This window comes from Ceratotherium simum, chromosome 2 (genome assembly GCF_057802395.1).
Source record: "Ceratotherium simum simum isolate JZ-2026a chromosome 2, ASM5780239v1, whole genome shotgun sequence".
In the NCBI taxonomy this organism is placed as follows: domain Eukaryota; kingdom Metazoa; phylum Chordata; class Mammalia; order Perissodactyla; family Rhinocerotidae; genus Ceratotherium; species Ceratotherium simum.
In genome coordinates, this window is record NC_141901.1 from 25,004,971 (window position 1) to 25,032,719 (window position 27,749).

The 27,749-nt window shown below is 35.7% G+C and overlaps 1 protein-coding gene across 2 annotated transcripts in view; it reads left to right on the forward strand.

The window, feature by feature from the left end:
• LPGAT1 (lysophosphatidylglycerol acyltransferase 1) overlaps window positions 1-27,749 on the forward strand; it is a 76,508-nt gene that overhangs the window by 24,240 nt on the left and 24,519 nt on the right. For both annotated transcript variants that reach the window (XM_087439412.1, XM_087439408.1), the window contains 4 exons: window positions 8,688-8,806; window positions 13,247-13,342; window positions 18,047-18,320; window positions 21,218-21,344. In XM_087439412.1, coding sequence (XP_087295538.1) covers window positions 8,688-8,806; window positions 13,247-13,342; window positions 18,047-18,320; window positions 21,218-21,344 — 616 coding nt within the window. The remainder of the gene's footprint in view (window positions 1-8,687; window positions 8,807-13,246; window positions 13,343-18,046; window positions 18,321-21,217; window positions 21,345-27,749) is intronic.

The window sequence follows — 27,749 nt, forward strand, 5'->3', positions numbered from 1 at the left end:
CTACTTTCTGGAATATTTTCCCAACTTTATCTCTCAATCTTTCTATTAAGATTTTCATTTTTGCTATCATGTTAATTTCCAACAGGTCCTTATTTTCTCTGAATATTCCTTTTTTTTAGCATCTTGTTCTTGTCTCATGGTTATCACATCATCATCATCTCTGACCTCAATGTAGATATTAATGGTCTCTCTTGAAGTTTTCTTTTTCATGTGTTATCTCTGTTTCTTCTAGGTTCTTTATTTTTATGTTTGCTTTGTTTTCTGTCTTTTGCATTAAGAGCTTTTTTTGGATATCTGATAATACATGACTATCTGTTCTTATTTAAGAGTAGGGGACTAAAAAGTTGACTGGTAGCCCTGCTAGTGGCTGAGGCTTGTTGTCCACTCTGAGCCTCATTGTAGGGTAATCTGGTTGGAATATTTCATTGGAGAACCCTGGATGTCAGTATTTTTAGATCTTTTCTCTAGAGCTGGTTAGATTTCCTAGAGAAGACTCTTCCAAACTCCTGGCTGCCATATCCTGGGGGCTGAGTGGGTGAAAGGTAGGCATCAGAGAGATGGATCTTTGTTTCCAATAAGCACATGTTTGCGTAGTCCTCATGTTGTCTCTACTATTCTCATTCGTTATTTAACCTTACCCTGATTTCACCACAGGCTTATATTGACCTAACTCATTTTTAACTCTAACTTAGTGGTTCTTAAAAGGGATGGAGGTGGGGGTGGGATGTTTGGAAATGTGTAGGGTCTTTTAGTTTGTAACAGACACTGTTGGCCAGGGGTGCTAAAAGTTTTGCAATGCTAATGGCTGCAGGAAAAATTGCTTCTCCCAAGATACCAATAGCTCCCCTTTTGAAAACAGTCTAAGTTTAACTTAAAACAAATATCAATACCAGTTGGAGTTAATTTCCAGTTATTATCTTTGACTTTCCTGCTCTTCCTTAATTCATGTTTGCCAGTGGTCATTTTGATTTTATTGGTATTTGGAATTGGAAACTCTATTCTGAAGCTTTCTTTTAAGCAGGTGGCTAGAGTGGAAGCAAGAAGACTAGTTAGGAGATCACTGCAGAAGTCCAGGAAAGAGTTGTTGCTTGCTTAGACTAGAGTGGTAGTAGTGAAGGAGAGACAGGGGAGGATGCAGGATGTGTTTTGGAGATAGAGTCCGCAGGACTTAGAGAGGGATTAAATGTGGAGAATTAAGGAAAGGGAGAGATCAAAGGTGGTCTTAGGTTTTCTCTTGTGTTGACTTAGTGAATGACAGTGTCCTTTGGTGAGATGGAGAAGACTAGGGTAAAGAGCTAGTTCTGGTATTGAGCATGTTAAACTTCAGATGCCTGCAACCTGGGCCCAAAGACAATGTTGGTTTTTTTCTTAGATACCCACTGCCTCTTTATTCTTGGTTGTTATTTAACTGTCATGCAAAAAACACTTGATTCTTTGGCTGGGCACTTCTGTACCCCTCCTTATTGCTGCCATTCAGCAACCTTATTTGTTGAGGACTTTGGGACTTGGCTTGTCCACCCTACTTCCTGGCATAATCATGGGCAGCTTCAGGGGCTGTGTGGGGAACTTATCCAAGTTACTGTCCTCAAGGTCCTTTGACCTGTAGCGTACCAGCAGTGACAGCAAGATGTAGTGGTTTTGAATCTCAGTTCCCCTACTTCCTAAATGTGTAACTTTGAAAATATTGCTTAACCTTTGGTGTCTCATTTTTCTCATTTGTAAATTGGGGATAATAGTGTCTGTACATTTGGGATTTTGTGAGGATTAAATAAGAAAATAATGTAAATTATTTCCTATTACTAATTACTAAAACCTAGCACATAGAAGCATTCTGTAAATGTTAGCTATTAAAATTATTAGTATTGAATTGTGTATTTATTTAATAATATATGCTACTATTATTATTTTAAACTTTTTTTTTTTTTTTTGTGAGGAAGATCAGCCCTGAGCTAACATCCGTGCTAATCCTCTTTTTGCTGAGGAAGACCGGCTCTGAGCTAACATCTATTGCCAATCTCCCTCCTTTTTTTTTCCCCCAAAGCCCCAGTAGATAGCTGTATGTGATAGTTGCACATCCTTCTAGTTGCTGTCTGTGGGATGCGGCCTCAGCATGGCCGGAGAAGCAGTGCATCGGTGCACGCCCGGGATCTGAACCCCAGGCCGCCAGTAGCGGAGTGGCGCACTTAACCGCTAAGCCACGGGGCCGGCCCACTACTATTATTATTTTAACTAAGCAGACCCTCCAAAAGCTATACCTTGAGCTTGTCTCCTCAAGTTTAAACTCTTAAATTTTAAGTGCCAAAAAAGAGGCACTGACCACAATTGCTGTGTGTTCAGTATATTTACTTTAAAAAAATAAAACAAAACTCATCAATATTTCAATTCCAGTGGTTCTTATTTACAGGTATACATCAGATTCACCCAGGGGGCTTTTTCAGAATGTCTAGGCCTACTTCAGGGAGTTTTAATAGGATTGGTAAGGGTGGAGATGGGGGAATGACATCAAGTATCTCTATCATAACCAGCCCTGGTGGTCTAGTGGTTAGGATTTGGCACTCCCGGGGCCGGCCCGGTGGCGCAAGCGGTTGAGTGCCCGCGCTCCGCTGCGGCGGCCTGGGGTTGGCGGGTTCGGATCCCAGGCGCACACCGACGCGCCACTTCTCAAGCCATGCTGTGGCGGCATCCCATATAACTTAGAGGAAGATGGGCATGGATGTTAGCCCAGGGACAGTATTCCTCAGCAAAAAAAAAAAAAAAAAAAGGAGGATTGGCAGATGTTAGCTCAGGGCCAATCTTCCTCACACACACGCACAAAAAAAAGATTTGGCACTCCCTCTGCTGAGGCCCAGGTTTGTTTCCCAGTCAGGGAACCACATCACCCGTCTGTTGGTTGTCATACTGCAGCAGCTGCTATGATGCCGAAAGCTATGTCCTCAGTATTTCCAATATCAGCAGGATCACCCATGGTGGACAGGTTTCAGTGGAGCTTCCAGACTAAGACAGACTAGAAAGAAGGACCTGGCCACCCACTTCCGAAAACGTTGGCTAGGAAAACTCTATGAATAGCAGCAGAGCATTGTCTGATATAGTCTTGGAAGGTGAGAGGATGGCGCAAAAAGGCTGGGCAGGATTCTGCTCTGCTGTACACAGGGTCTCTAGGAGTTGGAATCCACTTGACGACACTAACAACAAATCTCTATGATAATAGCCCTCCTTCCGTTTTCTTTTAGTTAATCCCCCCCTTATTTGGTTCCTATCCTCACCAGTCTACCTTCCATTAATCAGTACCTTTAGCTCCTTTCTCATGGCCACCCTTAATTAACGTCCTCACTCCCTTTTTATCTTGCTCCATTTGCTCTGCAAACTCCTAACTTTGGATGGATCCAATCCGTCTGCCTCCACTGTGGGCTATTGAAAGCCATAGTTCTTGAGCTACATGAGATTCTTTCATGTGTTTTTTTTGCTCTTTAATCTTTACTATTCATATTAGAATACCTGACCTTACATGACACAGTAGGCATATGACTCTTTTAGTTAATAGTGATTTCAAAAGTGGTTTTGACTGTCATGTAATCCAATTACCCAGGATCTTTATCAATTATATATCATTCATTTTCACGAGATGTTGAGTAGCATTAATGGTATTATTAATGTTATATAAATGAGAAAACTGAGGCACAGAATGATAAAATCGTTTGTGGCATCAGCTTGCAGGCATAATTTTTTTGAACTTTGAAAGGTAAGCTATTGTGGTCATGTATTAAGCAGCCTTTCTTCACGTTAGTTCTGTTTTGTGGGACAGTATGATGGCTTTAGCGTTACTATTTTTAAGGAATTTGTGATGGATTATGTTGTTTTTATTTTCTTTTTGAGATGTGAACTCTCCTGATCAATTCTAGTCAATAACTTTTGGGGGAGGTTTATTAATATGTGAGAGAGAGAGAGTGAGAGTGTGTGTGTGTGTGTGTGTGTATGTGTAGAAGGTGATAATCTTTGGCTTCGGTTTTCAACAAGAATTTGAAAAATTCAGTTACAACTAGAGAACTTTTTTTCTAGTTTTTATTCAGTTGTCCTTCATTCCCTTTGGAAATAGTGGACCTGACCCAGTTCTTTTTTGAGAATTCATTTCACAGAACAGTGCGTTAAAATATTTTTGTTCTTCTAATCAAGTACAGTGTAAGAACTGGCAGGCATCCGTAGCTTCTGTTCTTTAACATGCAAATAATTCTATTCCTTGGTTAAGAAACTGGCTCTGTTATTATACTTACTGATTCTGGGATAGCAGGATGTGATCTGAGGAATATAGCTACTTCATACATAAAATAAATGCTTTTTCTCTATAAGCATTTTTTATCTTGATTTTGTTAATCAAATTCGTATAACTTTCTAACAGTTATCTTTGAAATATGTAATGGTGTGGTAAAAGAAGAATACCATAGGTATTGGAAATTAATTCATTGTTGAATAAAATTTAGATTATTATGAAATTGAACAGGACTTTATTGCTACATCAGGATAATTTCTTAATAAAAAGTTGATCCAGCTGCCTTCACTTGTTTGATTTAGTATGCCATGTGAGTCTTAGTAATTGACATTTAGTTTGAAAATAAATTTTGGCTAAGTTATGGCTGAGAGATAAAATATGTATTGGATTAACTCTTAATGATTATACCCTGAAAGTATTATAGACATAAACACTGAGAACTGTTTATAATACATGTTAGATGTCTATAAAGATGTTCTAGATGTTTCAAGTACTACAGTGCAGTTGTTCTTTTCCTATATTTGATAAGAAAAAAACCTGTAATTTGGTGAGGAATAGAATGGAAAGGAGAGAGAAAGAAGGGGGAAAGTTGAGGTGGGTGGGGTATAGTAGTTTCAGAGGGCTGCAATAACCAAGTACCACAAACTGGGTAGCGTAAAATAACAGAAATTTATTCTCTCGCAGATCCAGAGGTTAGAAGTCTGAAATCAAGTTGTTGGCAGGGCCATGCTCTCTGAAGGCTCTGAGGAGCATCTTTCCTTGCCTCTTGCTCGCTTCTGGTGGTTGTCCATAATCCTTGGCTCATAGACATACTGTACCAGTCTCTGCCTCCGTCGTCACATGGCATTCTCCCTGTGTATCTCTGTGGCCAGATTTCCCTCTTCTTATCAGGACACCGGTTATATTGCATTTAGGTTCATTCTAGGATTCTAGGTATAACTAGGATTATAGTTATATTCACATATATGCTTTGCATATCCCCTTGCATAGGCCTAAGTATCTAATATTTCCCATTCATGTAGCAGAGATTGCGTTAAAGGAATACTTGGTTACGAAACATCTGTTTATATAGATGTGGAGCCAGCAGACTTTCCACATTACCTCTTAATAGCCCAGTATTTATAGAACCAAGCTAGACTGTTCTTAAGTGTTTTAACTGCTATTATTTTGTTCTTATTTATTTTATATCCACAACACCTAACAGTGCCTGATGCTGATTTATTGAGTAAAGAATGAATTAATGAAAGAATGGGGGTGTGTGTGTGTCTCCATTGAAGGGTTATCAATAATGGCATGATATGGGGAATTTTCATTTAATAAGTATATTCTCCTCCATCCTTTTTTAAAACGCAACTGGTAGCATCCTTCACATACTATTCTATGCTTTGCTTTTATTACTTGCAATGTATCATTCCATATTGGTATACAAATGCATGATTGCATAGTATTCCATTGCACAGATATTTTATAATTTATTTAACTAGTCTCCCTTTTTTATTTTTAATTGCGATAAAATACACATAAAATTTACCATCTTAACCATTTAAAAACATTTTTTTATTGCAGTAACATTAGTTTATAACATTACATAAATTTCAGGTGTACATCATTATATCTCGATTTCTGTCTAGATTACATCATGTTCACCACCCAAAGACTAATTACAGTCCATCACCACACACATGTGCCTAATCATCTCTTTCGCCCTCCCCTCCCTTTCCTCTTCCCCTCTGGTAACCACCAATCCAATCTCTGTCTCTATGTGATTGTTATTGTTTTTATCTTCTACTTATGAGTGAGATCATACGGTATTTGACTTTCTCCCTCTGACTTATTTCACTTGGCATAATACCCTCAAGGTCCATCCATGTTGTCACAAATGGCTGGATTTCATCATTTCTTATGGCTGAGTAGTATTCCATTGTGTATATATACCACATTTTCTTTATCCATTCGTCCCTCGATGGACACCTAGGTTGCTTCTAAGCCTTGGCTATTGTGAATAATGGTGCAATGAACATAAGGGTGCATGTATGTTTATGCATTTGTGTTTTCATGCTCTTTGGATAAATACCCAGCAGTGGAATAGCTGGATCTATAGTAGTTCTGTTCTTAATTTTTTGAGGAATCTCCATACTGTTTTCCATAATGGCTGCACCAGTTTGCACTCCCACCAGCAGTGTATGAGAGTTCCCTTCTCTCCACATCCTCTCCAACTCTTGTTGTTTCCTGTCTTGTTAATTATAGCCATTCTGATGGGAGTGAGGTGATATCTCATTGTAGTTTTGATTTGCATTTCCCTGATAGTTAATGATATTGAACATCTTTCATGTGCCTGTTGGTATCTTCTTTGGAGAAATGTCTATTCAGGTCTTTTGCCCATTTTTAAATTGGGTTGTTAGTTTTTTTGTTGTTGAGATGTATGAGTTCTTTATATATTTTGGGTATTAACTCCTTATCAGATATATGGTTTGCAAGTATCTTCTCCCAAGTACACATTTTTAAGTGTACACATTTTTAAGTATATGGTTCAGTGTTGTTAAGTGTATTCACATTATTGTGTAACCAATCTCCAGAACTTTTTCATCTTGCAAAATCGAAACCCTCTGCTAATTCAACTTCCTATTTCCCCTTCCTGGAAACCACCATTCAATCTATGAAATTGAGCTAGTCTCCCTTCTTAGTTGTTTTCATCTTTGCTCTTACAAACAATGCTGCAGTATTTACTGCAAATATTATATTATATGCAAATAGCCTTGCATATGTGTCATTTTCACATAAATAAATATATTTATAAGATGAATTCCTAAAAGTGGAATTACTGAGTAAAAAGATGGTCACATTTCTTAATTTTGATATATATTGCCAAATTGACTTCCAAAACTATTGTACCCACTTTATACTCCCCCCCAGCAATGTGTGATATAGCAGCTGTTTAAATATGTTTCAGTAAAGTTAGCTTGTCAGCCGAACTGAACAGGGAACTTGGGAAAGGAAAGTTGGTGTTGCTGCCTTTTTCAGGAGGCTGGGTTCTCCCAGTGTCCTACCTCTATTCCGTAAGGATTATTTGACATCTGTAATGTAGTTTCTATACCGCATTCATTTTAAAAATTTTAAGTGAAAATTTTTTCCCATACAGTGTAAGCTATTTGAGTATTAGTAATAACATTAATCTGATAGAATGATTGGAATATCTCACTTTGCAAGTAGGTATCACAACTTAATGTATATCAGCCCAGCTGAAAATTTCCTTAATACAAAATTTTAAGATCTTTAAAATGAATGAATAGATGCCTTGCTTAAATGGGTTTTAATAGAAAGAAAAAGTTGGCAGAAGCCTTTTCTCAAATGAGTGCTTATGGAGAGCTCCACTGTGTTATGAGGAGCTCCACTGTATTGGGGTGACAGTGAAGGGTGATTGGAGAAGGAGGGGGACTGCAGGAGCTCAAGCAGGTGGACTCCAAGTCTCCCCGTCCCTGTTTTATCCAGAACTCGTACACACAGGTGGCTTGACTTCTTTACTTTTAGCGTTGAGTGAGATGAGTGAATACTAGTGTATAATCAGCCTCTGGTAATTCGTTTCAGACATTTGAGGAACCCTAGAAGCTTCTTTGTAGAATCCTGATGTTTGAAACTCATGCTAAATTTTACTTTTTCTGTGAAGTAAATTTACTATAAAAAGAGGCATAACTACTTGGAGATACCACTATTTTCCTTACAGTGTACATATAGGTTTTGGTGCAATGACTTTTCATCTGGAGATTTTAAATAAATTTAACCTCTTTGTTAGTTTTCTTATTTTTAAAATGAAAATGCTTAAATACTTTTGTAATTTGTTTGCATATTTTATTATAAAGTAGAATTTGAAAGGCTCTGGGAAACCACCTCCCAATGATAATAGTTTGGAATTCATTCCCCCAGCCTTTTTTAACATATAAATTTTATTCCTTCTTTAAAAAGATGCATCATGATATATATACACTGTTTTGTGATTTGCTTTGTTTGCTTGATAACAGGTCCTTTTGGGTTAGTGTATAGAGATAACCTCCATTTTTTTAATGGATTTACAGTCTTCCATTATATCATAATTTTCTTATCCATTCTCCTGTTGGTGAACATTTAAGTTGCCATAAACGTCCTTTATTCATATATCTTTGCGTATTTGGACAAATGTTTCTGTAGGATAACTTCTAAGAAGTAGAACTTCTAGATCAAATATAAAATCCATTTTATATTTTAATGGATATTTTGGGGGTCTATAAAATGTTATATCAGTGTCCTGATTTTTATAGGAAACAAACTTAGCTCTAAACTTACGGAAGTTTTAGCTAGGTGATATATCATCATTGATGTATATCAGTTTTTTAATATAAGGTTTCTAGTACTGTAAAAATCTTTAAAATGACAGCTTTTATTCTTACAGTGATGGAATGGGGAGAAGATATTAAAGCAATTTCAAAAGATGAAGCAGTAATGTTGGTGAATCATCAGGCAACAGGAGATGTGTGTACTCTGATGATGTGCCTCCAGGACAAAGGACTGGTAAGCCATGCTGAGGGCAGAGGTAGACAGCAGAAAGGGGAGGTTAACAAGGAATCAAGTCCAGGATCTTACTATGGTTTGGAAAATAGACTTAGACTTTGATGTGTATACTTTTCCTGAAAATTTAGAAAATTTTAAAAAGAAAAAAATATATAATTCTAAGTCACTCCGGGAGAGGAATTTAGAGACTTAAAAAAAAAATAACTGGGATAATGGGAATTATATCTCCATAAAGCTGTTTTAAAAATAACTGAGATGAAAGCAAAGTTAATATGGTTTAAATTGGGGACTGTCTTGAGGTGAAATGGTGGATTGCCAGTTTGAGAAATACAGACACAAAAAGCAGCATTACTCAAGATACAGTAAAATTGGCTACCGAATTAGGTGGTCTTGGGGATCTTTAACCAAAAGAGAATAAGGTAAATATTATTTTGGATTTCATTTACAAAGCAAATTGAAAGGAAAGATATTAGGCTCATTTTATTCAGTGTTACTAAGGCTGTGTTTGAACTGTTGATTTTACATTGCTTATATTGATAACTATATCAATAAACTGAGAGGGTTTAAAATAAATTATCTTCAACATCTTATGAGAAGTTAAAGTGGTTATAGTCATAGAAAACTAAATAAATAGAAAATGTATAAATTTAATGGAGTTAATATTTGGCCTAATAGTGAAGAAACAAATCAATAGATTTTTATTAAGTGCTTCATATTCATGGTTGGTAACTCTTAAGTATAGAATACTATGCTGTAAGACTCTGTCCTACTCTGTGCTCTTAAAGGAGCTAACAGGCCCTTGGTAGGTGGAGAGGGTATAGCAAACAATACTTAATTGCAAGGTGAGAAGTATTCAGTGGAGGGTGAGCTCACCATGTACTTGATGGATGTAGAAAACTTTGTAGAGGGAAGAGGACATGTAGACTTAGCTTTGAAAGGTGAGTAGAATTTACTTACAGTGGTGAAGCAAGGGCTTTCTTCCTTATGAAACAATCTTAGCCAAAACACCAAGGTGAGAATAAGCTTGGTGTATTTAGGTCCTAGAGATTTTGCCTCAGTAGGTCAGGGGTCAGAAATCGAGGCGAGAGTAAAGGAAAATATGTTTGATTATTGTGGAATCTGTTTTTCTTGTTTATCTGAAAAGCGAAGGCATAATCTTGCTGGAATGTGGAATAAAGTCAATCCTTTCTTATATTCAGAATCTTGAATTGTTAAAAGAGTATCACTATGTAGGTATATTTGTACTTATGGTAATATTTATTGCCTGTCCTCTAAGTTCATGATGTTAAAATTTTGTAAAAACTAGTTTATTTGGCTTTGTATCAAAGACAGCCCACAATTAACAAACATTTTTATTCTTACTGATATGATAATTATATTTATAGTGATTGTTCTGAGGGCCTACAGTGTCCTTAATTGGGTTTTGAATCTCAAAGAGTGATTAAAATGGTTAGTATAAGTAAGCCTAACTTTATTACTCTAACTCCAGTTTGGCGTAGATGATAACTGTATTAACCAGAATATTAGGTAATCTGAAATTCGCCAATCATATGGACAAAAGAAAGTTTGCTTTGTCTGTTTGCTTTTGTTAAGAAGATTTCGGTTAGTTTGTGTTAGGTTCATTTTTCTGTCCAGAGAAGTTTTGTTTTTATTTTCAGATTAGTTATAGTGAACATTTTTTATGATGATCTGATATTACTGAATAATTTGAAATCTTGAAGAATTTTTTATCTTCTTTCATAAAGGAGTAATTGAGTAATATAAAGCTGGAAGCATTATAATCTTTACCACTTGTCTAATAAGTAGAGAGCAGTATTAGTTTATATTTACAAGCAGGAATGTTTACTTGATTTATTGCATACTCCATGGGTACATTCCAAGAAAGAAGGCTAATGCTAAATTGTGGGCCAGTTAAAAAATAGTAGTTTAGTGGTGATGTCAGTATAACATAGTTTTTTGAATTCAAGAGACTTCTTGTAGCACCAATGAGTGTTTCTCAGTGGAGGCACTGTTGGCATTTTAGTAGGACAACACTATTGTTCTGAACTGTCCTGGGCATTGTTAGACGTTTTCCATACCTGACTGCCACCCACTAAATGCTAGTACAGCACGTCTAGTCATTGTTGCCACCAAAATTGTCCTTACAGATTTCTAAACTAGAGAACCATTGACTTTACTGTCATTTCAGAAAGACATAAAAGAATGGAGTCATTCACGGAAGCCTCTCTAGATATTTTGATATGTAGAAAATCCGTGCTTCTGGATAAAGAATAATTGGTGTAGACCAATTTTGTCTCTTGGAAATACCTAACAAAATCCTGAGTGACGGGCCCCTGAATCATTGACAGAATTGCTTCAGGTGGCTTGTGTCTACTGACCCTCTTTTTTTTTTTTTTTTTTTTGTGAGGAAGATCAGCCCTGAGTTAACATCCATGCTAATCCTCCTCTTTTTGCTGAGGACAACTGGCTCTGAGCTAACATCCATGCCAATCCTCCTCCTTTTTTTTTTTCCCCCCCACTCCTCCTTTTTTTTTTTCCCCCCAAAGCCCCAGTAGATAGTTGTATGTCATAGTTGCACATCGTTCTAGTTGCTGTATGTGGGACGCAGCCTCAGCATGGCCGGACAAGTGGTGCGTTGGTGCGCGCCCGGGATCCAAACCCGGGCCGCCAGTAGCGGAGCTCGCGCACTTAACCACTAAGGCATGGGGCGGCCCACTCTTTTTTGAGGAATATGAAACAAAGGATTAATTGTATTTTCTAAATGTGCTGGTACCTTTTTAATAAATATCTGTGAAGTGAAGAGCCTTGCCCTTTTATGGCAATTGATGGTGAAACTAAGAATTTTTATTTCTGTCAAAAGAACTTTATTAGATATATAATAAACATTTATTGACTTGTAACATTTCCCCTAAAATGTTAGGACAGAATTATTCATATAAATCTCAGAAGATAGCTTGATTCTCTTACCGTATTTATTTGTTTTAGGTGACCTTTCTAACTGAAGGGGTAAATCCACCATAAATGTAAAATTAAACACAAAAGCTAGTGACTTGAGTGTTGGCGTTTTAAACCCAGAGACCAATAAATTGCAGCTGAACTTCATACTGTGTTTAAAGCTCAAATGTTTTATAGGTTGAATCCACTTGCTTTTTATTTTGTTCCTTGGGGCACTTTTCAACAAATTCCATTTCGTTCAAATCTCAATTTATTTAAACAAAGTAGTCACCGTTACAAAGCAACACAAGACTGAAAAATGAGATGTTGGTGATTATTTTGTTCTGTTTTAATTGACTTGGGGAATCAGTTCTTCACTGGGCATGTATATTTTTTAAAAGTGGTTTTCTATAGTAAAGCTGATGGAGGAGTTGTGTAACTGAACTATTTAGTGATAACTGAAGAATTAAGACAGAAGCTTTAATATTATATTATTTGTGGGCTTTTATAATGTTTTTGTAAAAGCAGCACCTGGGTGTCAATGCTTATTTTTTTCCTTATATGTAAATTCATATACTTTGGAGCTTAGAGATGTTTATATTTGTTATTCCCATAGGAACCAAAGTAGAGCTCTGTTGTGTTCTTGATTGAGATTGTAGCTTTCTCTTTATTTATTTAAGGCTTATAACAAGGAATGCTGTTTCCTCAACAGGGAAAAACAGTTAACCAATTCATTAATTAGATCCCTGTTTACAATTACTTTTAATTTTGAAATTTGCTTGAAATAAAGTATTCTGCTCTTGATAAAAATATTAACTCTTATCAGCAATGGATAATATTTTTGTGTTTGAGAACTGAGGCGCTATAAACATTTTTATGCTGGCAAAGAGTATGGCCTTGCATAAACTAACAAATAGTCTTCATCACATAATAGAATGTGTAAATCATTCTGTTAAAGGGATTTTTAAATGTTCCTTTATTTTGGACATTTTTATATTTTATATTTTTATAAATTTTTATATTTTATATAAAATATATTTTATTTTGTAACTTTTAATATTTTAACCATTAAGATAAAGTCACGGTTTATAAGCTTTAGTGCTTAATAATTAAATGTATAACCCACATTTGATAACTTTAGCCATTTTATTGTATTGTTTCAAAATAATTTTACAAGTTATATGAGAATTATCAGAGACTTTGTTTAGGGTAGAACAAATTTGAAATCATTAAGTCCAAATTTAAGAAATTAATTCAGCTTCATTTGTTACACAGTGATATATATAGCTGTAACTTAGGATTCCAAGGCTTGGAATCAAGACCTGTAATTTTTCATGTAGAGTCTATAACTGTGCTTTATTTGTAGAAATAACATTAGATTTAAGATATTTAGGTTAATTAGAAGTATGCTTGGAAGAGTGTATTTAAAACTTACAGACTTGGCTAGACTATAGTCAGGTTTCTTCTATCCAACATTTAATTATTTCTTGTTTTAAAATATTTTAGGTTGTTGCCCAAATGATGTGGTTGATGGATCATATTTTTAAGTACACAAACTTTGGAATTGTTTCTCTAATTCATGGGGACTTCTTTATAAGACAGGTAAGTAATGAGCATTTTTTCGCGGTGATAGCCTGATAAAACTGATTCTTTATAGTAAAAAGAGGGATAACAAACCCAATTATAATAGGTAGAGCCAGTTCTAGTATCTCAGGGAGCTCTTCCTCTGAATCTTTATTCCTTAAAACTTTTATTTTAATCTGAATTTGAGTATGCATAAGCATTAAAATGCTGATAGTGTAAATATCCTAATCTCTACCGTCCTTCTCCCATCTAAACAGGACAATGTGTAGTAAACATTTGTCAAGCACCTGCCATATTCTCAGCTCTTCTGCTGCTTAGCTATGAGAATAGTAGATACTCTCCTCATAGGGTTGTGGGGATTAAATGAAGTCATCCGTGGTAGGCACTCGGAACAGTGCCTGCTACCTTCTTCGTCATTTTTATCGTGGTTACTACTATCATCATCTATGTTATCACTATTATTTTTATTTACAAATCACTGTTATATGATACAGAAGGTACCTAAATTATCAGTAGGAAGATTATTAAATAATTAAGATTACCAGTAGGGAGATTATTAAATAAATACATAAGTAAATATTTTGGGAATTCATAATAGGAAAAGTGAGTACGTAAATTTCTGTGAATCCAGAAACACTTTAGAGGAGAAGGTGATATTTGGCATAGATATTTGGTATAAATCTAAAGAATGAGTATGGGTTTGATAGAGGAAGGTGGATTGGGAATGGGTTCCAAGCATTAGGAATAGTTTAGTGTGGGAAAAAGAATCATACTCTCTTATCAAGTTGGCAGTACATTATAGTATTTCCCTGATATGCTACTAGTATCACACGCTTTATTTTCTCAAAAATGGATAATGAAGTATGATATGCAAGAGTTTTTATGTATGATAGCGCACACTTATCTGGTCTTTATATGTTTAGCAACTTCAACCTGGATTGTGCAGTACCTTGCACATAATAAGTACTTAATGAATAACTGGTGAGTCTAATTAAGCCTCTTCTAAGAACCACAAATTCAGAAAAAATCTAGAAGTGTGTAGAAAAACTTCTAAGCTGGGTCTGGCCTGGTGGAATAGTGGTTAAGTTTGCCTGCTCTGCTTGGGTGGCCCGGAGTTTGCAGGTTTGGATCCTGGGCGCGGATTTACACACTGCTCATCAGGCCATTCTGTGGCAGCATCCCACACACATAAAACAGAGGAAGATTGCCACAGATGTTAGCTCAGAGACAATTTTGCTTAAGCAAAAAGAGGAAGATTGGCAATAGATGTTAGCTTAGGGCCAATCTTCCTCACCAAAAAAATCCCCCAAAAAACCAGCCTCTAATCTGTATGAAAATAGGTGTCACAAAACACATATACTTTACTCCGACAGTTTTATGTACAGAACGTACTTTTGTTTTTCACATGCTGTGCGATTATCTAGTTTGTTCTGGAAACACCCTTGGTTCTTCTGAGCAGAGAAAGGAATAGAAGCATGCACTGGAACCTCAGGAGGAAGTGGCAATGGGGACTGGCCACAAGACAGAGACAGAGTAAACAGTGATCAGAACAACTTCACAGAGAAGCTCCTAGCCTAGCAACATCTCAGAGTATGGCGGGAGGGAAAGACAGCAGAACCAGTGATTGAAGCTAAGCAGTCTAGGAATCCAGAGGAAAACTACCTGAGCCCCTTACATCATGAGAGTCTAAGGAAATTATTGAATTTCTAGTGTAGGATAACAATTGACCCTAATATGGTCCTCGGGTATCAAGAAGAGGCTAAATTATACTAAATTATCAATGTGCTTTGAGGAGATAAAAGTAGAAAATAATGTACTCCAAAACATTTTCATTTTTATTACAACATAAAGTTTTACCTACTTAAAGACTGTATTTCAAAATATCAGAGAGATGTTCAAATTCATTTCTAAAGAGCAACATTGTTTTCCCTGATAGATAGTAATAAAAATCTTAACATCCGGGGGGAGGGGAAAGAAAAAAGTATTAACGTTAAAGAAAATCTCTTGAGACTTTGCTAGTAGACAGTTTTGACAAGATATTGCTACTGCACAAAAGCAGGGTTCTCTGCCTGGTGCACATAATCAAGCCAATTAATTATGGGATCAGCCGTTGGGAAAAAGAGATCAGCTTTATTCTGTGAGATCAATCTGCAGGGAGAAAAGGGGGCATGTCCCCTCAGATCTGTCCACCCAATTCAGGATTTGGGGCAAAATTTAAGAGGTTAGAACAGGCTGGCACTGGTGGGACAAGTTTTGATTGGTGGGCTTCAAACGTTTATGGTAAGATTTTATTTTATTTTATTTTATTTTATTGTTTTTGTGAGGAAGATCAGCCCTGAGCTAACATCCGTGCTAATCCTCCTCTTTTTGCTGAGGAAGACCGGCTCTGAGCTAACATCTATTGCCAATCTTCCTCCTTTTTTTCCCCCAAAGCCCCAGTAGATAGTTGTATGTCATAGTTGCACATCCTTCTAGTTGCTGTATGTGGGAGCGGCCTCAGCATGGCCAGAGAAGCGGTGCGTCGGTGCGCACCCGGGATCCGAACCCGGGCCGCCAGTAGCGGAGCGCGTGTACTTAACCGCTAAGCCACGGGGCCGGCCCTATGGTAAGATTTTAAACATTTATGATGAGGTTGTAAACTGTTATGATAGGGTTCCAAATGTTTTTGATGAGATAGGGAAGGAATTTTACCACCAGATCTTCCTGAATGAGGGACCCCTCGCTTCTGATACGAGTCCAACTTTCAAGGTCTGGTTGTATCCTAGTCCTTGGGTTCTGTGGGAAGGAGGATCTTTGGTTCCAAGGTCATTTCAGGTCAAGATTTCTTCTTTTTCACATGCCCTGGCCACATAACTTTGCAGATTTTCTGAAAGGCAGTTCTTAATTACTCTGTTGATAAGATGGGGTCAGTTGAACTGGTCCTTGAGGGCCCGCAGTTAGAATATTTCCAAGAATATTAAAAATATTTTACATGTAGTCTTGGGAACTTAATAAATAAATAATGCTTAATCATAATTCAGTTCAGTAAACTAGCTAAGAAAATATCTTACTTGTTTTGCATTTGGACTAATTTAATCTAAAGACTGAAAGCATACAAATTATTTTGGGGAGCTTCTGTAATTGTGTTTACTGGAAGATTGTTAGCGAATTGATCGTACTGAAAGGAAGAACCTTTGTAATATTTAGTTGTGGGTTTGGGCCTTCCTGCAAATTTTTCTGGATTCCTCTTTTAGGTCTCCAAGTCATCCTCTTTCCTCTCTTTCCCTCACAACTAAGATCCAGTTCATTAGAATGTCCTATTAGCTTTACTTTCAAATTTTTCCCTAAGTGTATCCATTTCTCATTAATATACTATAGTCAAATCTCATCAAACTCCCTTGTCTTGATGACTGCAATAGTATCCTAACTTATCTCCGGGGTAGTTTTTTTTGTCACTGGAACCAGATGATTTTTTTTTTTTGGTGAGGAAGATTAGCTAGCCCTGAGCTAATGTCTGTTGCCAATCCTCCTCTTTTTGCTGAGAAAGACTGGCCCTGGGCTAACATCCATGCCCATTTTCCTCTACTTTATGTAGGACACCTGCCACAGCATGGCTTGATAAGCGGTGCATAGGTCTGCGCCTGGGATCCGAACCCACAAACTCCAGGCCAGTGGAGCGGAACGCACCGATTTAACCACTGCACCACCGGGCCAGCCCCCAGATTTTTTTTTTTTTAATGTAAATATATTGTTCAAAACCTTCCAGTGACTTCCTACGCCACCAAAACCACTCACCAAGTACAAGGCTCTTCTTACCTCTTCTCTTCCTATCTCTGCAGTTTCCTCTCCTATGCTGTCTTCCTCATTCATAACACTTCACCCACACTGGCCTTCTTTGAACAAGCCAAGCTTGTTCCCACCTCAGGGCCTTTGTCCTTTTTTTTTTTTTTTTTTTGCTGAGGAAGATTGGCCTTGAGCTAACATCTGTTGCCAATCGTCCTCTTTTTGCTTGAGGAAGATTGTCTCTGAGCTAATATCTGTGCCAGTCTTCCTCTATTTTGTATGTGGGACGCTGCCACAGCATGGCTTGATGAGCAGTGTGTAGGTCTGTGCCTGGGATCCAAACCTGCGAAGCCTGGGCCACCGAAGTGGAGTGTGCAAACTTAACCACTATGCCATCGGGCCGGCCCCCACAGCCTTTGTCCTTTGTATTCTCATCACCTGGAATCCTCTGCCTCTCATCTTCCTGTGGCTTGTTCCCTCACATTATCAGTTGTTTGCTCAAATTTCACCTCCTCGGAGTTGCTTTCCCTGACTTTGTTGACCGTCTCTATCCTCTTACTCTTTTCTTCCTGATGCATATCACTGATTGAATTTACACTCCCTGTTTACTGTCTTCTCCACTAGACTGAGCTCCATGAGGGTCTCTCACTTACTTCTCTCTCCAGTGTGTAGGACAGTGCCTGGCAAATAGTAGGCACTCAGTAAATAGACACTGAATTGATGAGTGGATGAACTTTCAGGGGCAATTAGAACAATTTTTTTCTTCAGAAAGAAGGGTTTATTTATGCAAGTGCTAATAATTTCTTTTCACCACTATGGTCAAGAGGGGAAGTAAGTGGGGGAAAATCACTAATCTAGTCTATGACTGGGTTTTATTTTAGAAGCTGTTATTTCTATTTAATTTTATGGCATTTAATTTTGAATGTACCTATACTTATTATATGTGTGTCTACCTTCTAGGGAAAATCTCATCGTGACCAACAGCTTCTTTTTCTCAAGAAGCACCTAGAAAATAATTACAGGAGCAGAGATCGAAAATGGATTGTTTTGTTTCCAGAAGGGGGCTTCCTCAGGAAGAGGCGAGAAATGAGTCAGACGTTTGCCAAGAAAAATAACTTGCCATTTCTTACACATGTCACTCTGCCAAGGGTTGGGGCAACAAAAATTATTTTGAGTGCACTTGTAGCGCGACAGGAAAATGGAAGTCCAGCAGGAGGAGATATTAAAGAATTAGGTATAATGGTTTTTAGCATTTTTTTCCTGTGTTGGAATTAAAGGGTTTTCTGGAGTTCCAGAAGATAACATTGTCATTCTTTTCTATACTTATAATTTTTGTCAAATAGAAATAATATCAGGGAAAAGATGAAAATATAATTTTTAAATGTTTCTATTTACAAAAGTAGTCCATGCTTACAATAATTTATTCAAATAATAGAGAAATGCATCAAGTCAAAGGTTTGTTTCCTCTCCCCTCCCTGTCCTTACTCTTGGCCATTCCCATTGCTGCAGTAAACGTTTCTGTAAATATCTGTACATATTTGAAGAAGTATTTCTGTGGTATAGATTCCTAGAGGTGGAATTGATAGGTTAAAAGATATAGGGATAGAAGTGACTAATTTGAAAAACTAATCATAGATATGCAAATGAAAATAGTAATGATGTATATTTTTTTCATTTATCAAATTTAGAAAATGTTTTTTGTTTTAATACAGAGGATAAATTTAATATAGTTTGGCAGTATTTATTAAGAGCCTGAAAATGTTGATAAATGACTCAGTTATTCCATTGCAAATAATACTCGTCAAAAGGAAATAATCTGAAATACTGGCAAAGAAGGTTATCACAGTGTTATTTATAATAGCAAAAAATTGGAAATAGCAGAAAGGAAAACGGATAAGTAATTATCAGATATCCATACAACAGAATACAACACAGCCATTACAGATGATGTTTATGGAGAGTTTTTGTTGGCTTGGAAAAATGCATATCCTCTATAATGTTCATGGAATGGGAGGAACATAAAACTCCTATGAAAACGATATGAGCTCAAATATGTAAACAATAAGACAGTAGACAATGAGTGAAAGGAAAGATACCAAAATGTTAGCAGTGATGGCTTCTCTGAGTTGTAACATTATGGATGATTTTTTCCCATTTCTTAATACTTTTCTGAAAATTTTTTTATAGTGAGTTTGTATTACTTTTATGGCTGGGAAAAAGTAAACCACACTCAAAGATGTAACTATCTTGGAGATAGCCTGGTGAATTGTGGAGATTTGCGGAAGATATTTATGCCAACAGCATGAAGACTGTTCTGAACAAATTTATCTAAGGACACTGAAAGTTTGGTGATAAATTATAAACTAAAAAGCTGAAAGAAACTCACTAGTCCTGTTTCCTTAGTAGCATTTTGCTGTTGCTTTTAATGTTCTTTAGATAAAATAAAAATAGAAATGATTGGCCCTCAGAAATATGTGTTTTTAAACGACAGTAAGGACCAGACATAGAAATAATGCCTGTGAGATTGCACTGAGTTTTTGTGTCATTTTTTTTTTCCTAAGCAGCTGCTTGGCAGTTGGCTCTCTTAATCTTTCATGATCTATTAAAAAGACAAATTGAAACAGTCTTTTAATAGGAAAGGAAAGGTCAGAATAGCTTCGCTGCTAGAGAGACATTGTGGCAATGTCAGCCAAGTCAAAGCTTGAAGGCAAAGGTCTTCCAGATAGGATTAGTTGCATTAATAAAGACTGCTGTTTTTAAATAGTTTACCCAGTCTGATTAACTTTAAAAGGATTAGTATTTTTTTGTTTGTTTATTGTATGATTTAATAGATATTAAACTGAACTATGGTGATTTTTCCCCATCATTTTATTATAAAAATTTTCAAGCGTACATAAAGGTCGAAAGGATGTTACAGTTGAGATCCATGAGCTGACTAACTAGATTCTATAATTAACCTTTTACTATATTTGCATTGTCATCTCTCCATCCTTCTATCCGTCCATTAGTCTATCTTGGTTTTTGTTTTTTTATGTATCTTAAAGTAAGTTGCAGGCATCAGTATACTTTACTCCTGAACATTTCAGCATGTACCTCACTGGTAGCTTGTTAAAATGTGTTTCTTTACATAAACTCTGTTCCTTTCTGCAATATGTTATTTAAAAATTAATTTTTTTTTACTTATTTCTTTTATGAGTATTTTTTCCCCTTCAGAATATTGTCTAAAATTTTTTAAGAATTTAAGGCCAGTTTATAATTATTTGACATACAAAAGTAAAATAACATTGATTCCTAATGCATATTTAGACTTAGGTTTGAAAACAAGTTTTATATTTTTAGGGATCTCTTAATAACTTCAAACAAAAAATAGACCATTACGTGTTAAAGTCTGGCTGTCAGCATTCTCTGTGGGGATTCCCCTCTCAATTGTTGCTCAACTGTGTACTTCACTCTGGAAATAAAAACAGTGTGCAAAGGACCCAAGTAAACAGAACTTCCCCATTCCTTCTCACAACAGTAGTTACCTGTTGTAACCTGCTAAGGGCAGGCAGGTTTAATTGCTTTGTTTGTATGTAATTCTTGCTAATATGGGAGGAGATTTTCTGTTTTCTTTTGTTTTAATCAAGAGCAGCAACTGATGAACATGTGAGTCAATAAAATGCTTAATTTTATTTCCTTATATTCTAGTATTTATTAATGTCTCCCAAGTGTCACAAATCTTGGAGTTTATATTATATTGTGTTATATTTCATGACTGGATTTGTTTTGTTTTGAGGTCTGTTTTTCAGTTTATGATTTCTGACTTTTTATAGGCCAGTTTTTATGAGTGATAAAATATAAATTACACCTTGATAGTGCATAACTGTACTGAATGATGCGTGTCCAGTAGATAATAGTGCTCTGTTATTTGTTAATTTGTTTGAGATTCATTCATTTGTAATATAATAGGAAATGCTTAATTTCATCCTAAGTGCTTCATATAGAACAGTAATACCAAAGTTCATCCTGTTTTCTTAAAGCAAAAGTAATATCAATATGCTTTATACTCCTCAAGTAACCTGTACTATGTTATCTGCTATTAATAATATAAAAATTGATCCAATTTTAAGTTGTTTTTTTCTTTGTTCTTAGAAAGCAAATCAAAAGGCCTCCAGTGGATAATAGATACAACCATAGCTTATCCCAAAGCTGAACCCATAGATATTCAAACCTGGATCCTTGGATACAGGAAACCAACGGTCACACATGTATATTACAGGTAAGAAGTCTATGTTAGTACTCAGCATATATCCAACATAAAGTACTATCTCAGGACAGTGTGAATGTTTTTATATTAAAACATTTAATGTAAGTATTTAATTAATAAACATTTAATTTAATAAACATTTAATTAAATAATATTAAATTTTTGATCAGTAGCGAAAATAATTGACTCAAAATCATTCTTATGCTGAATTTTTAATTTGAAAATATCATTTGAGTAGTTATTTCACTGACTGATAAAAATCTCTAAAAATGGCATTCTAGAGACACTGTGATTTCTTGATTGCCTGACACTCTTGAGTAAAAGTAATTAACTTAAAGGGCAAATATCACAGATAAATATATACTCATTTGGGTTGAGCAGATTTGTATTAATAGATGGAATTTGTTTTTAAATCATTAAGTCATGTAAGATTTTCTAAATGATTAAATTGATAATTTAGCTGTGACTTACATTTTTAAATTTTTAATGTTTTAATATGCCTATGTCATTTGTGTAAACAACAGCAAAAACATTTATTGACTATTCTGTGCTAGCATCTTGCGATTTTTAAGTGTAGAATTCTTTTTTTAAAGAGTTTCGTGTAAATATGTGTAGGTTTTTATATCAAAGCATGATGCTAATAAGGCCTGGATAGATTTGATCACTTTACAAGCCATTTATCTTTGCTCTATTTCCTGGTCAAAGATCTCAACTCATGGCAACTAAGTTACAAAGTCAGCAGTTGGTACCAAGGAAGATCACAATTGCCACAAAAGCCCTCAATTCAAGAAGAAAACTACTCAAATTACATACCCATTGATGGTAAATAGGTAGCATATTTTCATATGTGTAAATCATCAGAGTTTTAAATATAAGTACAGAGTTGGAATAATTTGAAACTTAAATTTTTAAACTTAAATATTACAGTTGGGGTTTTTGGTGTGTGAGGGATAACTATAAAATTACAGTTGATTCTGCTGTGTGACTTACATTGCCAATTATGAAGTTCATGTGTAAGGTAGGAAAGTAATTCTTGATGACTATTCTGACTCCATTCCATATATGTTGTCCATTTTAGTTAATTTATTGAGCGCTGACTAAGACAAGGCAGTGTGCTAGGCCTGGAAGAATTTCTCCTATATCTAGCCTTCAGTAAGTTTTTTAATTGTAATATATAAATGAAGTTTAGTTTTAGTGTCCAAGCCAGGAATACATGGCTGTTGGATATATGTTTTGGATACATGTGGATTGTATCTGCATTGGATATATGAAGATCTTCGTAGCACAGCATACCCAGAAAGAACTGAGTCAAGGGAGAAAACATTAAATTATATAGGCATTCTATTATGGTAGACCTTGTTTTTCTTTTTTAACCAATAAATAGAAGAAATTTTAGTTTATAGATACTCAGAAAAAAATTAATGGACTCATAGAGGATCTTAGAAATCGAATAAATGTCCATTTTTTAGCAAAATTATTTTAACGAGAGCAAGTGCAAGGCTCTTAAATTCACTCGAAGCAGACATTCTTAACCCTGGGTCTCATGGATGGACCTCAGAGAATTTTTTAACTGTATCTCTATGCAAAATTTTGTGTATGTTTGCAATTTTCTGCAGGAAAGTTTCATAGCTTTCACTCTATTCTTAAAATAGGTTAAGAATTTAAAAAAAGATTGAGGACCCTTGATTTAGAGATCAAAACCAAACAGTAGATAGAAAATGAGGAATGGTTAATGTGATACAGAAAAATACTTCTATTAATAAAATAGAAGCTTCTCAGAAATGTATTTCTTTATAGAAACTTTATTACCAGACATAGAAATAATAAAGAAAATTCTAATGTGTTAGATTAGCAGAGGTTAAATTGTGATATAGAATCATACCCTGAAATAATAATTAAAGTACAAATTATGCCTGATTATTTATTTGTACATACACACACACACACATAACATACATACCCTAAGAGTCTTGGGACAGGTGAGGAGATATTTTCTTTTCTTCCCCAAAATTTAATAGATGTTTAGGAAAAGGGAAGGACCTGTGTTCAGGTGGGGAAGGGAGGGCAAATGAAAGGGGCAAGAGAGGACAGAGGTGTTTCGGTGTTGGGGTCGTTTGGGGGATTTGCAAGAAGCTGGTGCGAAGAGGTGTGGGCCATGTCCTTAGCAGCTCCCAGGAATGTCTGTCAGCCGTAGGTTGACTAGATCTCCTCATGTATTGTTCTAGGCCATCAGAACACCCTGGGGATAGGGAAACAAAGATTGGTTTTTTATTTGGTTGATTTTCTTACCTCCCAGCTTTCTCAATTCCAAAATAATCTGTTTATTGCTTATCCTCGATTTTTCCTGGCAGGAATAACACCATTGAAATTAAAATATATTTAAACAAATATGGTACTCCTTACCCATTTTGGGGTTTTTTTTGCTGTTCTCAGAAAGATTGGTTTTTATTCAGACTCTCTAGTTGTTTGGTTATATTTTAAAAATGTTAAACGAGGATGAGATGTTTCTAATTAAAATAAGAGATTTAAAATACAACATTAGAAATCATATATACACAAATGTGAATAATATAAATAACTGGGGATAGATCTCTTCCTTTTTTAATGGGGGGAGGTTGGCAAGAAAAACTAAATAGCATTGACTGCTTACAGTGGGGAATGAATGCCCAGAGAGATAGGAAAAGGTGGTCTGGAAACTGTAAAGTTCACTGAAAAATAGTAGTTTTGCTTAATGTTGGCTTGCTTATCTTCACCTATAGGCAGATTTTAAAAACTATTCATGAATGTGTTTTTTCCCCCTGCAGTTAAGCATAATTTATCCAGAACATTACTGTTAAGCCATATGGTGCAAGCCAATTTTGCTTCACATGATGTAGAAACCTATTTGTTTTCTTTGTAACCTTAGCTGACTTTTTCTTTTTTTTTTTTTAAATAAAGCAGCCCTCGTTCTTAGAGAATTTAACTGAAGTGATCACGTGGTGATTATGGTGTAGCTGGGCAAGTTAGTACTGTTGCGAGTTTTTTTCAGTATAATCTGGAGGAGTAAACATGTGTGAGTCAGAAAGTAATTATTCCGTTCTGCTCAGTGTTTATCAGATCCGACTTAGAATATTGCATGTCTTTTAATTTCTTTATTTTAAAAGAAATAATGCAATTAGTAGAGGGCTAGGAAGAGAACTAATGTAGATAAATCCTAGAACACTAGTACTACGTAAAAAGCAGTCCTTTTAGATCACATCAAAGCAGATTTCGAGGTGATAGTAATTAAGTGAAACCTAATTCTAAGAGAAACTCCAAGTTGAAAGTACAAGTGGGTTAAGAAGGAGTTTAACAGTTTATAAGTACTAAATCAGTACTAAGTTTCTGTATATATGAAGGACTTTTTTCTTATTTTAGGTGAATTTCATGGAAGGTAGTAACTGTCCTTTGCTGTGTGAGACATCCTGATGCCCACTGAGTGCCACAGAATGTGCCCCTGCAGGGCTTGGGCTCTCTGTTATTAGGCTGTAACATTCCTAACCATCAGAATCCACTTGGGAAGCAATACAATTGGCATCATTTATTTAGCATTAATCAGTGGTTGGGCTATTTTTTATTTCCTTAATATATTTCTTTTCTCTTCTTGGAAATTATTGTCAAAGCTACAGAATAGATTCCACTTCCTGTTCTGTACCTCACTGGACACACTGTGACGGGTGTATGGCGTCTCTGAGCAAGAAAGGCATTTTCCCTACAGAATGACTCCAGTCATAATGTGTTAGTACAATTAAGTGGTTAGAAAACCTTTGGTCTTTGTTTAATACGAAAAGAATATCTAGATTACCAGAATGTGCGGCAGAAAGTTCTTCTAGATTTTAAGTTTCTGTACTGGTGTTTAGGGATACTTATAAGTGAGAGTTAAAGTAAGGTGTGTATGTGCCCAGCAGTAGAATTGCTAGATCATAGGGTATGTGCATTTTTACCTTGACTGGGTTAGTCAAATGGTTCTCAAAGTGGTTTTATCAGATTACGATTTCATTAGCAGTATATAAGAGATCACCTCTTCCTACATCTAGGTCAAAGTCCTCACCTTTGGTTTTTTGCAAATCTGATAGGTTTGAAATGGTATATCATTATGTAGGCCTCAGGTTTCATATTTATGAAGTAAGTATAATAATCCTGTAACCTGATATTAAAATGCACTGCTATGAAACATAAGATTAGGGTGAAGGTAGCATCTTTATTTAAAAATTCAATCACTATTGGAAATCTTAAATGTTTGCTCACTTATGTCTGCCTGTGTCTAGAATGTAACCTCCACCAGAGCAGATACTTCGCCTGTTTTCTTCACAATTATATTCCTAGAACGACGCTGGCATACAGTAGAAGTGTAATACTTACTGAATGTATGAATACTAAAGTTCATGCTGTCTAGACATGCACTGTCCGGTTATAGTACAAAAGCCTACATATGGCTCTTGAGCACTTAAAATGTGGCTAGTCTGATTTGAGATGTTACGTAAGTGTAAAATACACACTGGATTTCAAAGACTATTAGGAAAAAGGAATGTAAAATATCTCATTAATAATTTTTCCGATGGCGTGTTGAAATGATAATATTTTACATTTGAAGGTTAAAAGATTAAATTTCTTTAATGTTACTAGATGTTCTCTGTTGTGTACTTTGTAAAATATTAAATTTATTTTTAAAAATAAAAGCATATAATTATGAAAAATATTTCATAGAGGGAAAAAAATCTTTCCCAGCATGCTCACCTAAAATTCCTTTTCTATATTTCCTTTTAATAGTTGTACTTATGTATGTTTTTAATGTAGCTATTGTTGTAATATGCATAAAAGTTATTTGTATTTTACTTTATCCCACATAGCATTTTTTTTTTTTTTTGAGGAAGATTGTCCCTGAGCTAACATCTGTTGCCAATCTTCCTCTTTTTGGTGAGGAAGATTGTTGCTGAGCTAACATCCTTGCCCATCTTCCTCTATTTTGTATGTGGGACGCTGCCACAGTGTGGCTTGATGAGTGGTGCCTAGGTCCGCACCTGGAATCTGAACCCGCGAACCCTGGGCCGCCGAAGCAGAGCATGTGAACTTAACGACTACACCACCAGGCCGACCCCCTACATAGCATTTTAATGAACATTAAACCTGCATTACACATGTACTGTATTACACACTTAACACATGTGTTAAGATTTCAAATTTTATAAAGATTAGAAAATATTGTTATAAAGTCTTTACATTTTTAGTGGCTTTCCAAAATCCTGGTTAGTGGATACGTTTTAATTACCCATTTACCTATTGATCACAGCAACACTACGCTGAATATCTTACTTACTTGTATATAGTTCCCTTTCCATGTTTTGGATTCCTTTATAATCGAAATATTTAACCTGTTAGTTCTAATATTAGATTGGAGAGCATTATTAGAATTACATCTGAACAGCGAGAGTGATTGTCAAAGAGATGGGGGAAAAATTATTTATGAGAAAAATTACCAACACTTAAAAACAGAGTATAATATTTTAGTAATGTTATACATAAACCTATGTATATTTGTGATTAATATATCATTTTGGGTTTCCTTTCTGTTTTTTCCCTTACTTCCTAAAATAACCAAACAAAAACGTCACAAGTTTTTATAAGTTTTAGAGGTTATAATTTTAAATAATTTTATTTATTTTTCCCCCAAAGCCCCAGTAGATAGTTGTATGTCATAGTTGCACAGCCTTCTAGTTGCTGTATGTGGGACGCGGCCTCAGCATGGCCAGAGAAGCGGTGCGTCAGTGCGCGCCCGGGATCCGAACCCTGGCCGCCAGCAGCGGAGCGCGCGCACTTAACCGCTAAGCCACGGGGCCGGCCCAAGAGGTTATAATTTTAGAAATAATTTTTCCCTCCAAAACTTTTTATTAGGGAAAATTTCAAACTTATTAGTTAAACTCCATGTACGGTGAATGTCGTTTCTTCTGTGTTATTTCCCTAATCCCACTTACTTGCTTATATATATTGTGAATTGTGAAGCAAGTCTCAGACATCATATCATTTCATTTGTAAATATTTCATTATGTATTCTCTAGAATGTAGGAATTCTTTTTGTAAAAAAATTACACATTATCATACCTAAAAATATTAATAACAATTCATTAATATCATTAAATATCTAGTCAGTTATCAAATTTCCTGGATTATCTCATAAGTGGTTTTTTAAAGCAGTTTGGATTCAGTTAGATTACAATTGGTTGATATATCTCTTAAGTTTCTTTTTACCTATAGAATCTCCCTCTCTCTCTTTTACTTTTCCTTGTAGTTTATTTTTTGAAGATAACAGATTATTTGCCCTATAGAGTTTTTACAGTTTTGGTTTTGCTGATTGTATCCTGTGTGTTCCTCTGTCCCCTCTATTTCCTATGAACCAGAACT